General features: G+C 41.3%; 1 protein-coding gene across 3 annotated transcripts in view; it reads right to left on the bottom strand.

Annotated features, from left to right (window-relative positions):
* Positions 1 to 16701, bottom strand: part of MORC4 (MORC family CW-type zinc finger 4) — a 54475-nt gene that overhangs the window by 15718 nt on the left and 22056 nt on the right. For 2 of the 3 annotated variants that reach the window (XM_039233501.1, XM_039233503.1), the window contains exons 10-13: positions 6692 to 6790; positions 3484 to 3612; positions 888 to 956; positions 434 to 485 (exon numbers count right to left, since the gene is read on the bottom strand). In XM_039233501.1, coding sequence (XP_039089432.1) covers positions 434 to 485; positions 888 to 956; positions 3484 to 3612; positions 6692 to 6790 — 349 coding nt within the window. The remainder of the gene's footprint in view (positions 1 to 433; positions 486 to 887; positions 957 to 3483; positions 3613 to 6691; positions 6791 to 16701) is intronic. The other variant, XM_039233502.1, reaches the window with a different exon arrangement.

The following is a 16701-nucleotide window of genomic DNA, read 5'->3' as shown; positions in this document are numbered from 1 at the left end:
CAGCCTGAAAGCGGGGAGAGGGCAGGGGCGCAAAGAACCACCTCTTCTTCCCAAGAGGAAGGAGGAAGGAATCACCCCTTGGATCCTGGAAGAAAGGAGACTGAGGAAAAACCAGACACTCAACAGGAGCAGCCTGTATGAGAATGGAGCGCGACCCTAAATATTCTGTGACTTGAATGTGATATTCCCACTGTCCAGAAGCAGTATGGAATCCCAATCTGGGAAATACATGACTTGGCTCTTCTAGTTTTGGCGATCTGAACATCGGTAACAGCAGATCAAAGCAAAATCAAAAGATCCAATGGAAAACAGACCACCCGAAGAATGGTTTGTGATTTCTATGCAGCTTTCAAGACTGTTGCTTCCTTCCATCTAAGTCCTCTGTTGGGGAAATTTTCATGTGAGAAAAGAAAGAGGACAGACTGTCTCTCACCTGGTGGTTCTCACTGTACACTGGCAGCTTCTTCTTCTCAAGAACTTGATCACTAAAAGACAAAAGCGCTATTTAGTTCCCTCATGAAATGCCTCTATCTGAAATGGATTACCAATTGCAGATTTAGGTTATAATGGTCCGTCCAATTTAAAAATAGTGTGGGCCTCATTGAATAACTAAGGGCACCTTCCCAAGCTCTGCTACTTTAAGAGAGAGTTCAAATGTCCCATCAAAAGAGAGAGGGGTAAGGGAGGGTGAGAGACTAAAGATGATCACTAGTTACACACTCAGGAGATGATCAACAGGAATAAAGAATTGGGAGAACAAAGAAGTGAGAGGGAAAGCGTTAAAAACCAAAAAAGGAACAAAAAATTGTCTCTCTTCTCAAAGGTCCTCTGTCCTATTAGGGTCAGGCTCCTCTACCATATGATCCAGAACCTTAGGTATACTCAACTGTTTCTTAGCTTTGTTCACGTACAGGTCTTCATCAGTGAGTTCTTGCTCCTCTGGAACAGAGCATCTCCTGCAGTACAGAGAAGAAATCATCTTTTGGAAACAAAACAAGCTTTTCCGCTTTGCCCTTTACTTTCCTTACAACTATGACAAGGCAGGTCATTGAGGTTAACAACCCTCTAACACCACAGAGTTCAGATTCCATCCACATTACAAAACCTGTGTGCAGATTAACATGTAGCAATTCTTATTTCAAGGCATACCATCCTCTTGATTACTCTTGGTGCCTTTCACCTTTCTCCCACGACATTCACCAGCATGTAATGATTTCTGCTGTGGATATCACTTTTCTCCCACAACATTCACCAGCACGTAATTATTTTTGGTGTGGATATCACCTTTCTCCCACGACATTCAAAGTATTTGACAGCTACAAAGTTCCTATTATGGTGGACAGCAAGAAGCATAATCTCTATTTTTACACAGTGAGTTTCAAGAGAAACCTGTTGGAGGTTCTATACAAAGAGATTATTGGTGAGAGTAGGACCTCGGTCTTTTGCTCTCTTGTTTACTAAGAAAGTAATTCTCCAAGTGCAGTTTAGAAGCATGAGAATCCCTAAACTAAGTGATGATGCCTGAAGAAGAAAATCAGAGGCTATGACAGAGAGAAACAAAAAGGGGATTAGGAGCTTACAGTGCAAAAATAACACAGCAGAGATTAGCAAAGAGGAGAGAAAGGAGGATTCTATAAATGGAAAGACATCTGCTATATGGAAGCACAAGAAAGAGAATTTTAGGAGTTAACACTAAAAGGAGTACTACAAAGTGTATTCAAAGATCAAAAGCAATCCTTGGAGCAAATAAATACAAATTAGTAATAGTTGGAAACCCTCTGTTACACCCATTTTATTTTGTTTTATTTTAAAGTTTATTTATTTATCTTGAGAGAGAGAATTCCAAGCAGGCTCCACACTGTCACCACACAGCCCGACGTGGGATTTGATCCCATGAACCATGAAATCACAACCTGAGCTGAAATCAAGAGCTGGACGCTTAACCGACTGAACCACTCAGGTGCCCATTCTACTCATTTTATAAGGAGGCAGTGTCCTGGAAGGCTATGTCTCCCGGACTGAGTATAAACTGATAGAAGATACAGGATTCAAAAATGAGACTCTTAAGCACTCAGTCCCATATTCTAATCACACAATCCCGGTTATTCTCCAGGCAGAGGTGCTTAGGCACATCTGGAGACTATGGAGGAAAGACCTAGACCTCACTTACTAAATTTCCTCCACTTTAGACATTTTTTTCTAAAAAGCATTCCCTCGGGGCACCTGGGTGGCTTAGTCGGTTAAGCGTCCGACTTTCGCTTGGGTCATGATCCCGCGGTTCGTGGGTTCGAGCCCCGCGTCGGGCCCTGTGCTGACTGCCAGCTCAGAGCCTGGAGCCCGTTTCAGTCTGTGACTCCCTCTCTCTCTGACCCTCCCTTGCTCACGCTGTGAGTGTCTCTCTCTCTCCTAGAAATAAATAAAACATCAAAAAAATAAATAAAAATAAAAAGCATTCCCTCTTTTAGTACCTTTTTCCTCCTGCTCTCTATCATGCAGAAAAAATATTAAGAAAATTGCAGCTGAATTGAAGCAAACAGGATAATTATTCTGAGTCTCTGTGACTACTGAGTCAAATAAATATTTGTTAAGTTGAAATGAATGCTCGTGAATATGCCAGGCACTATCTAGATGTTAGATGCTGCAAGGGACATGTAAACAAATGGCATTAAATGTACAATATGTACTATAAGAGATTCAGGCACAGGAAACATATGAGTGAAATCATCAACTAAATGTGAAATTTAAAGCCCTTGTTCTCAAATGGTTTACAATCTCTTGAAGAGCCAAAGCATATACATATGAAAAGCATCTAAAAAAATACAAAACGGTATGTGAACAAATGCCACGAATTAAATACCACGGGAAGCTAGCATAAAAATCACTGTAAACTACTGTCAACAGGAGAAGTATCACACAAAATACTTAAGCTTCCCCGATGGATATGATTTGGAGAGGCAGATGGAATGCAGAAAGTCACTGTAGGCAAGCAGAATGACACTATCGAGTCATGGAGGAGGGAATAAGCATGGCGTGTGTTGGGAACACTGAAGCCAGAGGCCTGGCTAAAGCATACAATTTGAGGTAAGTACAGTGAAAAGTAAGGCTGGATAGGTAGGGTGGGATCAGTTAGCAAGGGGCTTGGATGCCAGGCTGACGAGTAGGGACTTGAGATAAAAAGTGCTTTAGTGGGCAAAACGAGTGAAAGGGAGTGGGACTCCAGTTATGGAATGAATAAGTCACAGGAATAAAAGCTATAGCATGGGCAATACAGTCAGTGGTAGTGTAATAGTGTTGTACGGTGACAGATAGTAGCCACACTTGTGAGCACAGCATAACATACCGAGTTACCAAGTCACTATGCTCATGTCATACGTGTGAAAGCAATGTAACATTATAGGTCAACTGTACTCAAAAAACCTTTCTTTAAAGGTGTTTTAGAATAGAGAGCCAACTCAGGAATTTTCTCTGGCATAAGAACCTTACCTGTACTTTGGATGGGAATTATAGTAACAAAACCATCTTGCAGGTAGCGTAGATGGATCAACCTTGCCAGGAAGCTTCCTCCATTTAAGACACTCATCACACTGTACCCATGTCTGGTCAGGAATCTTCCTGAATGAAGGAAAACAGAAGTATGACTGTGTATATCCTAGCTCTGTGCTCTTACGTTAGAAAGGCACACCCTAAAAAGGAAAGAATAAAATTTTACATATGAATTGTGTTAAAACTGTAATGTTATGGTCTAAGGGGTCTAAAGTATACATCTTGAACTTCACAAATAAACTAAGAATTATACCAGGTATGGATAAGAAAAATAATAACAAGTCTTAACATGGTAAGCTACCATTGTTTATGGAAATAAATAATATTTATCCAGAATCTCTTGTTCTAAGCAAACAAGAGCATCATTTTAATTCTAAAATTGACTAGGAAGACTATATATTACAGTATTACCAAGAAATAAAACCCACAGAATCATCATATTTGCTTCTATCCAACTGTGTAACAAGTTTAAAATGCATTTGTGAGGGTCATGGAAGCATCGTCGTCAAAAACTCTTCCTTATTTTCCTGCAGACTCCCTAGTCCTCTCTTTTTTTCCGTTCAAGTCTTTGTTTATACTTCAACCAAAATTTTATTAGGTTGATATCCTCAACGTTAGTCTTAACAAGTCCTATAAATGTGATTAAATCTCATAACTAGAAATGGTGGCTTCAGTCCAACAACTGGGTAAAATCAAGGAAAATCCTTCTAGAGTTCTATGCTTAAGACACAAAGCCCCTCAAAGCTCTGCCACGAAGCATACCCCAGTCACCTACACCTCAGAGTGAATGTGTTTCTCTGTGAAAGGAGGTGGCCCATATAGAACAGAAATAGTCAGCATCTAAGGTGTGAAAAGCAGACTAGAGGGAGAAGGCTTGAGAAAAGAAGCAGAAAGAGGACACAGGGGCACCAAGGGCCAGTTTGAGAAACATGTAATTTAGCCTAGAGCGTGATGTGCGTATGTTACATTTATACAGCTCTGAACGGTGGCCATTTTCTTTTTTTCTTTTTTCTTTTCTTTTACAAATAGTTTATTGTCAAATTGGTTTCCATATAACACCCAGTGCTCATCCCCACAAGTGCCCTCCTCCATGCCCATCTCCCCCCTCCCCCNAGAGTCTCTCATGGTTTGCCTCTCTCCCTCTCCCCCACCATTTCCCCCCTTCTTCTCCCCCATGGTCCTCCGTTAAGTTCCTCCTAATCCTCCTTTACGTGCAAACATGTGATATTTGTCCTTCTCTGCCTGACTTATTTCGCTCAGCATAACACCCTCAAGGTCCATCCAGGTTGCTACCCATGGACGGTGGCCATTTTCAATAGAGTGATCGAGTTCTTTTATGTCTTAGTTCATATCTTTTTATTTAGTCTTTATTTTGTTTAAATAATGCTATTTTCTAGCTAGAAGAATAATAGAAGCTCATTACAGAAAAACTGGAAAATACAGGAAGATACAAAAAAGAAAATAAAGGGCACTCATATTTCTACCACTCAAACCCAATGTCCTCTTCTTGTTTAAAAGTCTGTTTTAACAGAGAGAATTCTTATGTGGTTTTGGATATATAGCTTCCTTATCTCCTAGCTCCAGGCAGCTCCAGCCTTGAAACCTCTAAACTCTAAGCTCAGGCCTGACCTCTGGTGTCCATATATTTCCATACAGCTACTGTTGTATTTAGAGCCAGAGACAGCAAAGGGCAGTTTCAGCAGTAGTGGGAGGGGAGAGGAAAGGCCATGTTGGCTTTGGTTTAGCACGTGGATGCACAGAAGAGTTGCGTGCAGAAGCATGCCAATACGACTGCCCTGGAGAGAAGCATTGGAGACAACAAATCCTTGCCTCAGGCTACATCAGACTATGGAAGATCCTTCCATCCAGGCAGAGAGGAAAAGCATTTAGCTTGTGTTTGCAATAAATAGGTAGTTAAAGGGGCTGTACCATACTGCCCTACTGCATCTTTCCAGAAGAGTGTCATGGCTAAGCACTTGGGCTTGGAGGTCTGACTGCCTATATTGAACCTTATATCTACCACTTTCTACTTGTTTCATCTTGAGCAAGTTACTTAAGCTCTCAGTATATCAGTGTCTACATTCGTAAAAAGGTAATAATATCATCTGTCTATCCCACAGGGTTGTTGTACTGATTCAATAAATCTAAATACATGTAAAGAACTGAGACCAGTTGACTGGCATGTAAGTCCTCAATAAAGAGTAATAATTATTACAATTCTGCCTCCAGAAAAGTTGAATAACATATACACACACACTCTACCAATATATGAACATCTGTTTCATGGCATTTATCACTGCTTATTTGAAAGGCAAAACATGGCATCTTGTTCTAGCTGTCATGTCTTTGAAAACCATAGAGGTTGGACATGAGCAGAGATCTTTAGAGTGATATTCACACAATAGTCAGTCATGTTGCACCGCGACAAAATTTTGAATCATACAGTTGCCTGATAACTTCCATTAAAAAATCCCCCATGGGTCTCAGCCCCAAAATGAACTTTGAACACTCTAATCTTTGTCAGAATAGGGGTGTAACTGATTATATATGTGTTGCTATGCATTCTAAGTTCTGTTTTATGTTCCTTTCCTGGCTCACTGAGGCATGTCATCCTGATCCACACTTCTGTATGGAATTCCCCGTCCTAGACTCAATAAATTCTACCTTTTTCCTGCTATGCCATGTTCTTAACTTCTACCCTCAAATGCTTTGGTACAGGTCCGTCAATGTTCACTAAGAATAAAGAGATGGGAAATTTGCTAACATTTCTGAACACCTACTATATGCCAGGTACTACGCTACAAATGTTATGCTCATTTCACATTCTCACAGAGGTGAAGTAACTTACTTACCCAAGCTCACCCAAACTAACTAAGCAGGTCCAGATTTTCAACCCAGGAGTGTCTCATTTAAATGGTCACCATCTTCTACTATATCACACTGCCTGTAGGATAAACTGAGAGTACTAAGCTCTTCATATTTATGACCCAAGCCACACAAGAGGTCTAAAGAATGATGAAATCAGTACCTGTGATTTCCTATTTTTAGTTCAACTTCCTATGTGAAAGCACCATCTTACCCTTGTTCCTTCCATTTCCTCTGTAGACGTTAACCCCTGAGACTTTAATATCCTATAGTTACTACTCACGGTACTGGCCTGGCTATGGCTGAAGTCTCAAAATTCTCTTGGGAGGTCTTTTCCTTCCAATAAGCATTGAGCTTCTGGGCAAGGGCATTTATTGTCAACCTGCAAGAAAAAGCGAGAAGAAGCATATCAATGCTGAGGATCTGTTGAACAATTTTGAGATGCTCCCATTTAACAGAGGCCAACAACGTAGAATATTCAGCCTAAGTTTGAATGCCTAGACTTTCAGGAACTAGGATGGGAATCCTCTGTAAATTACATGTCAAAATGATGAAGTCATACTGTTGACTAGTCAGTTTGGTTGAAAAGGTAAAATGGTCACAAGTCCTAAGAAGTACTGTGGTCTTCAAATTTTCAGGGCTTTTAGAATCACGAGGTGGGAGAGCTGACATTCTAGACAATGACAGAACACTCAATTGCAGAGCTAGGACATAGCCAAATACTGGTAAGTTGAAGGGGGAGCGGCTGAGACTGTGAGATGACTACAGGTAAACAATTCAGGGCCAAGTTGAAAGTCAAAATATCAAATATTGCACCCTACCTGTTAGAAATCAATCAAATACTAATTTAAAAATGTTTATGCAGTTCATTCAAATGTTGATCACAGAAGTTATAACACCAATGGACAACAAAGTCCCCTACAACCTTCCACTACATATCTGTTAGTGGAGGCTGGACCCCAGCTCTGGCTCTTGCTCTCTCTCCTTTCTTTCTCTTTCCAAATGAACAACAGTAAACCTAGGGTCAAACAATGTAAGATGCAGAAGTTCAAAAGTGGAATTTTACTTTTTTTAAACCTCGCTTTTAAAACTTGCCAATTCGAGTGACTACTTCCTATTTAATTCTAGCGCCTAGGATATTACAATTTTCTAAATAAAAATTTTTTTATTTAAAAATTTTATTCATTTTTGAGAGAGAGAGACAGAGACAGAGAGAAAGCGGGCAAGCAGGGGAGGGGCAGAGAGAGGAGACACAGAATCCAAAGCAGGATCCAGGCTCTGAGCTGTTAGCACAGAGCCCGACACGGGGCTTGAACCCATGAACCGAGAGATGGTGACCTGAGCCAAAGTCGGATGCTTAACTGACTGAGCCACCCAGATGCCCCTAGAACTTAGGATCACAATTTAATGTCGAGTTGTACATTCCTGATATATTACAAATTTATGATTAAAAAAAATTCTTGGACTCTTTGGATCATTCCCTAAGGGTTTTATAGGCCTCATCTCTCCTTAAAAGGAATTATTCCTTAACTCCACTTTACTAATATTAAATTAGATTCTGACTACACAGAAAAGAGTAAAGTAATTATATATGAGCCCTCCCACAGACACTTATTCTCCTCCAATGTACTAACGTTCATACTTTTATGTTTATATCTTTCCTTCAAGTCACAGATGAAGAACGATTGGTCTTCTCTTAAAATTCTATTTTAAAACTATTTTTAAAAGAAGTAGATTAGATGGGATGTTGGAGAAGGCTTGAATGGTAAATCGACACACTTCAGCTCTTAGAATAGCAGGAGCTACCCATCTCCCATCCACGCACAGCCCCATGGCAGGCAGCTGTGCACACACTTTAAAAGCAGCTTGCAAAAGAGCAGCTTGGGCAAAAAGAGCCTGCCTCCAAATACAAGAGATCTGCGCTGTGACTGCTGTTTGCTGCTCCTCATCACAGGATCATGTCATCCCATGGTAGCCACAGAGAAAGCAGCTACAGAATATACACAAAAAGAAATGAGGAATAGATCTTTCACTACAAAAAATCAACTGAACACAAAAGAAGACAGTAACAGAGGAAATGAAGGGCAAAAAAAATCTTAGAAGCCGTATAGAAAACAGACCAAAATGACAGAGGTCCCTCCTTATCAGTAAGTGCTTTAAATATAAATGGTTTAAACTCTCTAGTCAAAAACCAGATTGGTGGCATGGGTAAAACAAACAAAAAACACATGATTTAAATATATACTGCCTACAAGAGATGAAGTTTAAACTAAAAAAAGACACAAATAGGGGTCCCCTGGGTGGCTCAGTCAGTTAAGCATCAGACTTCAGCTCAGGTCATGATCTCAGGGTTTGTGGGTTTGAGCCCCACACTGGGCTCTGCGTTGACAGTGCAAAGCCTCCTTGGCATTCTCTCTCCCTCTCGCACTCTCTCCCTCTCAAAATAAATAAATAAAAACTTAAAAAAAAAACCACACAAATAGTTTGAAAGCGAAAGGATAGGAAAGTATATTTCACGTAAACAGTAACCAAAAGAGAGACGTGGTGTCTATATTAATATCAGAATAAACAGACTATGAGTCACAAGAGCTAGAACAGGGAAGCAGCCCAAGTGTCTGTTGATGGACCAATGGATAAGCGAGATGTATTGTGTATGTATATATATGTGTGTGTGATTATTATTCCGCCTTAAAAAAGGAAGGAAATTCTGACACAGGCTACAACATGGATGAAGCTCAAAGACATTTATGCTAAGTGAAATAAGCCAGTCATAAATCAGAAGACTCTAGATGCTGGCGAGGATGTGGAGAAACGGGCACCCTCCTACACTGTTGGTGGGAATGTAAACTGGTACAGCCCCTCTGGAAAACAGTGTGGAGGTTCCTCAAAAAGTTAACACTAGAACTCCCCTATAACCCAGCAATAGCACTGCTAGGAATTTACCCAAGGGATACAGGAGTGCTGATGCATAGGGGCACATGGACCCCAGTGTTCACAGCAGCACTCTCCACAATAGCCAAAACATGGAAAGAGCCTAAGTGTCCATCAACGGACGAATGGATCAAGAAGATGTGGTTCTTCTATACGATGGAATACTACATGGCAATGAGAAAGAATGAAATCTGGCCATGTGTAGCCACATGGGTGGACCTTGAGGGTGTTATGCTGAGTGAAATAAGTCAGGCAGAGAAGGACAAATACCATATGTTTGCACGTATAGGAGGATTAGGAGGAACTTATCGGAGGACCATGGGGGAGAAGAATGGGGGAAATCGTGGGGAAGAGGGAGAGAGGCAAACCATGAAAGACTCTTGAATGCTGAGAACAAACTGAGGACTGATGGGTGTGGGGGAGGGGGGCGATGGGCATGGAGGAGGGCACTTGTGGGGATGAGCACTGGGTCTTATATGGAAACCAACCTGATAATAAACTATTTGTAAAAAAAAAAAAAAAAAAGTGAAATAAGCCAGTCATAAAAAGACAAATTACTGTATGGTTTCACTTATATGAGGTACTTCGAGTAGTCAAAATCGTAGAGACAGAAAGTGAAATGGCGGCTGCCAAAGACTCGAGGAAGTGGGAGTGGGGAATTATGGCTTAATAAGTATAGAATTTCAGTTCGGCAAGATGAAAAGAGCTCTGGGGATGGATGGTGGCGATGGCTGTGTAACAGTATGAATACACTTAATGCCACCTAACTATACACTTAAAAATGGTTAGGATGGTAAATTTTATTTTACCACAGTTAAAAAAACTGGGAAAAAAGGGAAGTAGATTATTATGTGGTTGCTAGGAGTTGGAGAAGGGGAAGTGTGGAGTGGCTGCTAGTGGACAAGTGGTTGCTTTTTGGGGTGGTGGAAAAGTTTGGAGTTAGGTAGTTGTGATGGTTAAATGATTTGTGAATATAATAAAAACCCCTGTAGTGTACACTTAAAAACAGTGACATTTATGGTATGTGCATTATATCTTCACTAAAAGGAAAACTAAAGCTCTGTTCTCATGTACTGAGGTAAAATTTATTGAGGTAAAATTGACACAGAGTGAAATGCATCTTTTTAAGTGTGTCGTTCTATCAGTTTTGAGAAAGGTATACAGTCATGTAACCACCTCCTCAACGAAGATACTGTTATTATGGATTCTGAAATTCTAGTTCTTCTCAAAAAATCCCGGCTTGACTCCACTGTTCTATTAATCTCCTTCCTTCTACTTCCCCAATCCTGGTATATGTGGTCTACACACACTACCTCCTCATCATTCTCTTGCCTTAGCCCCCTACAGGCTAGTTTCTACTATCACGACTCCATGAAACTGCTCCTTTTCCCAACATCGTTAATTCTATCAGTGACCCTGCCAATATCCCAGTGTATTATATTTGAGATTTTGCAGTGATCTTTGATTGTTCCCTCTCCTTTTATATCCTTTATCTGTCACCAAAACCTTCTGAACTTTTCTTCACAGTATCTGTTGTACCCTTCCTTCTTCACAGCTATTCTTACTTCAAACATTCACCTCACACCAAGGTTACTCCAATAGCCTTCAAAGTTTATTTATTTATTTTGAGAAAGTGCGTGCACATGCACATATGCATGTGCGAGCAGGGGAGGGGCAGAGAGAAAGGGAGAGTGAGAATCCCATGCAGGCTCCTCACTGTCAGCGCAGAGCCTGACATGGGGCTCGAGCTCACAAACTGTGAGATCATGACCTGAGCCGAGATCAAGAGTCAAACAGTCCACTGACTGAACTACCCAGGTGCCCCTCCAATAAATAGCCTTTAATCCTTCCTGTACCTTGTTTCCAGATTTATCAGCTGACCTGATTCATGTAAAGGATCTCAAAGCAGGACATAGTTATAACAAACTATATTCTTTTTTTTTTTTATAGCTTTTTTTTTTTTAACATTTTATTTATTTCTAGGAGAGAGAGAGAGAGACAGCGTGAGCAGGGAGGGTGAGAGAGAGAGGGAGTCACAGACTGAAACAGGCTCCAGGCTCTGAGCTGGCAGTCAGCACAGAGCCCGACGCGGGGCTCGAACCCACGAACCGCGAGATCATGACCTAAGCGAAAGTCGGACGCTTAACCGACTAAGCCACCCAGGGGCCCCTATAACAAACTATATTCTTAAGATAGAATCGTTTCAAGTCACTCCCTTATTCAAAAATACACAATGAAGTCTCACCGTCGGAGAGACGTCAACTACTCTATCCAACATCCCTCTAACATAGTTCTCAAACATTCTTGTTCATGGCACCCTGAAGTCTCAAGTTTTCATGGCACCTTTGGGTCAAAAGTGGTAGGTACCAGTTCTAGTTATTAAACAATTAGGTCCAAACAATTTAGTTGGTACTTATGTTCTAAAATGTAGTTTATATTAGAGAAACAATGCATATGAATTGAAAAGAAATCATTTCATTCTTAAACAGCCACAATTACTTACTAATAGGATGTGTGTGCACGTCTTTTGGGCACTGAACCCCTACTCCAACCTTGGGATGAAAGTGGACAGTTTCCCTCACTTCTTATTCAACACTGACTATCGTGTATTACTTACTGTTTATCACAGCAATCACCAAAAACCCAGACTCACAAGGATATGGTGTACTCAAAAGGAACGCAACAGATTTTGGTACCTGGAAATGGGTGCTGCTGTGACAAGTACCCACAAATGCAGAGGCAGCTTTTTAGAGGTGAGCAGTGGGCAGAAGCTGGACGAATTTGAGGACCATGACACAAATTGCCAAGATTGTAATCTAGGTTCTAGACTGAACAGACTGTGGGTAGAAATAAGGATACTAAACAGCCCCGTGGTGAGGGCTCAGACGGAAGTGAGGAGCATGACAGACAGAGAAAACGCAAATTTCCTCAGAGAATACCTGAATCACTGTGAACAGATGGTTAGGAGAATTAGGGATGTTAACGGTCCTGCTGGTGAAGGCTCAGAAGGAAATGAGGAACATGCTGATGGAAAATGTGAGGGAAGGTGGTCCTTGTTACACAGTGGCAGAAAGCTTAGCAGAATTGGGTCCTACAGTTCTCTGGAAAAGCAGAATTTGTAAATGATGTAACTGGATATTTAGCAGAGGAGATTTCCAAGTAAAGTGGTAAAAGGATGGCCCGGCGTCTTCCTGCTGCTGACATAAAATGTGGGAGGAAACAAAACGGATTGGGAAAGAACGATTCGACAAAAAGGAACCAGGGCTTAAATGATTTTGGAAGTCCTCAGCCTATCGGATTGAAGAAGATGCTAAAATGAAGACATTCACTGTCAGGAAAGCATTCTCTGGAGAAAAAGCCAAGGTTGTGGCTAGAAAACCTATTTAGTTGGTAATATCTCAGATCAAAAGGTCAGAGTATTTGGTCACACAAAAAGCTCTTTGAAAAGATGAACCATGTGACTCAGATCGCCACAGCCGTCTCAGCAGAAGCCAAGAATAGAAATAGGATTATCTAGGAAAGACCTGTCAAGGGCTTCTTGTCTGACCGAATGACTATCCATGACATACACGTGAGACCCACAAGGTTCTTGAGAGTGGGGTCTTCGCACAAAAACTGCCAGACTGGACTGAAGGGATGGAGAGTCTGAAATTGAAGGAAGTCTGGTGGACCTCCAAAACTCTACGGTCAGGAAACACGCTGATACGATGACTCAGCTGCGAGTACGTGCTACCTTTCCTGAGAAAGGTAAGATGGCTCTGAGGGTGCAGCCATGAGCGCAAAGGGCAGGGTCTTCAGTTCACAGGAGGAAGCTGCAAGCCCCAGAAGATTATTCCCAGGTCTTGAAATTTAATGGAATTAGCTGGACTGGATTTTGAAATTGCTTGAGACCTGTGGCTCCATTTTCCTCCAATTTTTTCTCCCTGTTTGAACTGGAATATCAGTAACTGGTACGCTATGCTTGTCTTGCCATTACATTTTGAGAGCAAAATACAAATAAAAAGGACACAACTACAAATGGAGTGGAATTTTATGCCAGGACGCACCTGATTCAGATGGTGAGATTTGGGGATTCTGAGCTGCTATGGTTAGAGGAGAGTTGAGACTTAGAGTTGCTATAACAGTTGAGAGTTTGGGGATGTTGGGATGGTGTGAATGTATTTTGCACGTGAGATATAAGTGGATCTCAGAAGGCCGGGAGGCAGGCTGTGGTAGGAGAAATAATGGTCATCTCCAAAGAGGTCTATGTCCTGATCACTGATCCCTAAAACCTGTGACTATATCAAGGTTCCACAGCAAGGGGGAATTAAGGTTGCCGATGGAATTAAGGTTAGTTACCAGCTGACCTTATGAGAGGGAGATTTTCCTGAATTATCCAATTGTAATCGCAAGGGTCCTTTAAAGTAGAAGAGTGAGGGCAGAAGAGTCAGAATCGGAGAAGTTGATGTGAGGACAGAAGCAAGGTCACTGGAGGCATGGAAGGTGAGAAGGACTCAACCCACCACTGATGGCTCTGAAGATGGAGGAAGAGGGCCACAGGCCAAGGAATGCTGGCAGCCTCTAGAAGCTGGAAACAGCAAGGAAGTGGATCCTCCCCCGCCAGGGCCCCCAGAAAGGAGTGCAGCCCTACTAACACCTTAATTTTAGCCTAGTGAGATCTGTGCTGGACTTCTAACCTATAGAACTCTAAAAGAACAAATGAGTGCTGTCTTCAGCCGCTAACTTCATGGTAATTTGTTCCAACAGGAGTAGATAACGATTTCTATTATTTATAGGCAGAAGTCAAGGATCACTATATTTCCCTAAAAAAATTAAAATACCCTGTGAGTTCATTACGTGCAGCTGGGCACGTAGTTTGGGAACTGTGGCTCTAGGACAGGGAATGGCAAACTACAGCCTGGGGCCTAAATTCGGGTCACTGTCTGCTTTTGTAAAAAAAAAAAAAAAAAAAAAAAAATTACGTGTGTGTGTGTGTGTGTGTGTGTGTATAGTATTGGACACAGACATGCTCGTTCCTTTACTTATTGACTATGGCTGCGTTCATATTACAGCAGAACTGAGTAGTTGTGACAGAGACCGTATGGCCCACAAAACCTAAAACATTTCCTTCCTGGCCCTTCACAGGAAAGCTCTGTCAACTCCTGCTCTAGGATATGGCCCTACTCTATCCATTTGACTCTATTTCCCTTCACTCTAGTTATATCTCTTATCCCCACTGCCTATATTGTCACCATTCTGAGTTCTTGTCACTGCTTTACATCATGCTCTAATTCCACCCTGGAATTCCCTTCCCCCTCGTTTCTAAATCCCATGTCCTGCAAGACCAACCTCAAGTCGTACCTTCTACCCAAAACTTGCCCTATCCATCCTAGCCCTATCGGGGCATTTTTCCTATACCATATCACTTGGTTTTGATTGATCACACAGCCATTTTACTGCGTTCTAAATTGTTTCACATCTGTGACACGTCATTATTACAAACAGACTGTAGGCTCCTCAAAGACAGCAACCATGTCTTCAATTTCTCTGGAAAATTCCATAAAGCCCAGCCATGGTGCCACACATTAGTGAGGTGCCCAGTGGGTACATGTTCGTTATATTTCTTCAGCTGAAACTCACTATAAAAATGTTGTAAGTTTGAGCCCTGATAGGTGCAGCTGAAATGTGATATCCACAACTATTAAGAGTGATATTACAGATGATTTATTTGTAGACATTCCAGCAGTATGATGGCTGGTATCTCTTTTAGCATTTGCAGTTTTGATATCCACAATACTCTTAGGATGGGTTTCTGATAGCAGACAGCCTTCTTTAATCCTCTTCTCAAAGTCCCTTAATTTTTTTTTAATTAAACACCTTTTCATTTTATATAAAATAGAGTAAAAAAGGAAAATGATGCCAGAACTGGGATAAGAATAATGCAAATTTATTATCCTCAAAAGATTCTGTACATAGGACAGTACATACAGTTTCCTGTTTTCAATAAAATGTGTAGCAGATATGAAGCTACTTAAGGCAGAAATCCTAGATGTTTAACTAAATAAACCTACTGTCTATGGAATATTTCTATTTGAATCCCCTGCAATCACCTCAGACTCATCATGCTGAAATGAAAGATCACAAGCCAGGGTCTATTAACTCTAAAGTTTCAAAAGGAGATGGGGGTGACAAATATGATAGAAGATGTTAAATAATGTTTAATATCTAATACTTGGATTTCACAAATCTTAACTATTTGGTTAATCACCAGAAATTCACCATTACTTTCACTCAAAAAACAGAAAGACGTGGCTCGGAGATGTGTCAAAGTGATGTCACTTCTAAGCTTTCACTCTTAAGAGTCAGGTCTTAGTCATATCAGATAAAGGGTTAATATCCAGAATCTATAAGGAACTCACCAAACTCCACGCCCGAAAAACAAACAACCCAGTGAAGAAATGGGCAGAAGACATGAACAGACACTTCTCCAAAGAGGACATCCAGATGGCCAACAGACACATGAAACGATGCTCAGCATCCCTCCTCATCAGGGAAATACAAATCAAAACCACACTGAGATACCACCTCACGCCAGTCAGAGTGGCTAAAATGAGCAAATCAGAGAACTCTAGATGCTGGCGAGGATGTGGAGAAACGGGCACCCTCCTGCACTGTTGGTGGGAATGTAAACTGGTACAGCCCCTCTGGAAAACAGTGTGGAGGTTCCTCAGGAAACTAACAATAGAACTCCCTTATGACCCAGCAATAGCACTGCTAGGAATTTACCCAAGGGATACAGAAATGCTGAGGCATAGGAGCACATGTACCCCAATGTTCATAGCAGCACTCTCCACAATAGCTAAAACATGGAAAGAGCCTAAGTGTCCATCAACAGATGAATGGATCAAGAAGATGTGGTTTATCTATACCATGGAATACTACATGGCAATGAGAAACAATGAAATCTGGCCATGTGTAGCAACATGGATGGACCTTGAGGGTGTTATGCTGAGCGAAATAAGTCAGGCAGAGAAGGACAAATACCATATGTTTGCACGTATAGGAGGATTAGGAGGAACTTGACGGAGGACCAAGGGGGAGAAGAAGGGCGGAAATGGTGGGGGAAAGGGAGAGAGGCAAACCATGAGAGACTCTTGAATGCTGACAAAAACTGAGGACTGATGGATGTGGGGGGGAGGGGGGGATGGGCATGGAGGAGGGCACTTTGGGGATGAGCACTGAGTGTTATGTAGAAACTAATTTGACAATAAACTATTTGTAAAAAAAAAAAAGAAACAAAAAAAAAAAAAAAGAAACAAAAAAAAAAAAAAGAGTCAGGTCTTAGTCAAATATCTCTATTATGGACCAGAACCACATTTATAA

The sequence above is a fragment of the Hyaena hyaena genome, unplaced genomic scaffold (assembly GCF_003009895.1).
Source record: "Hyaena hyaena isolate Hyena2069 unplaced genomic scaffold, ASM300989v1 scaffold_77, whole genome shotgun sequence".
Taxonomy (NCBI): domain Eukaryota; kingdom Metazoa; phylum Chordata; class Mammalia; order Carnivora; family Hyaenidae; genus Hyaena; species Hyaena hyaena.
This window is presented reverse-complemented; position numbering and strand designations above follow the sequence as displayed.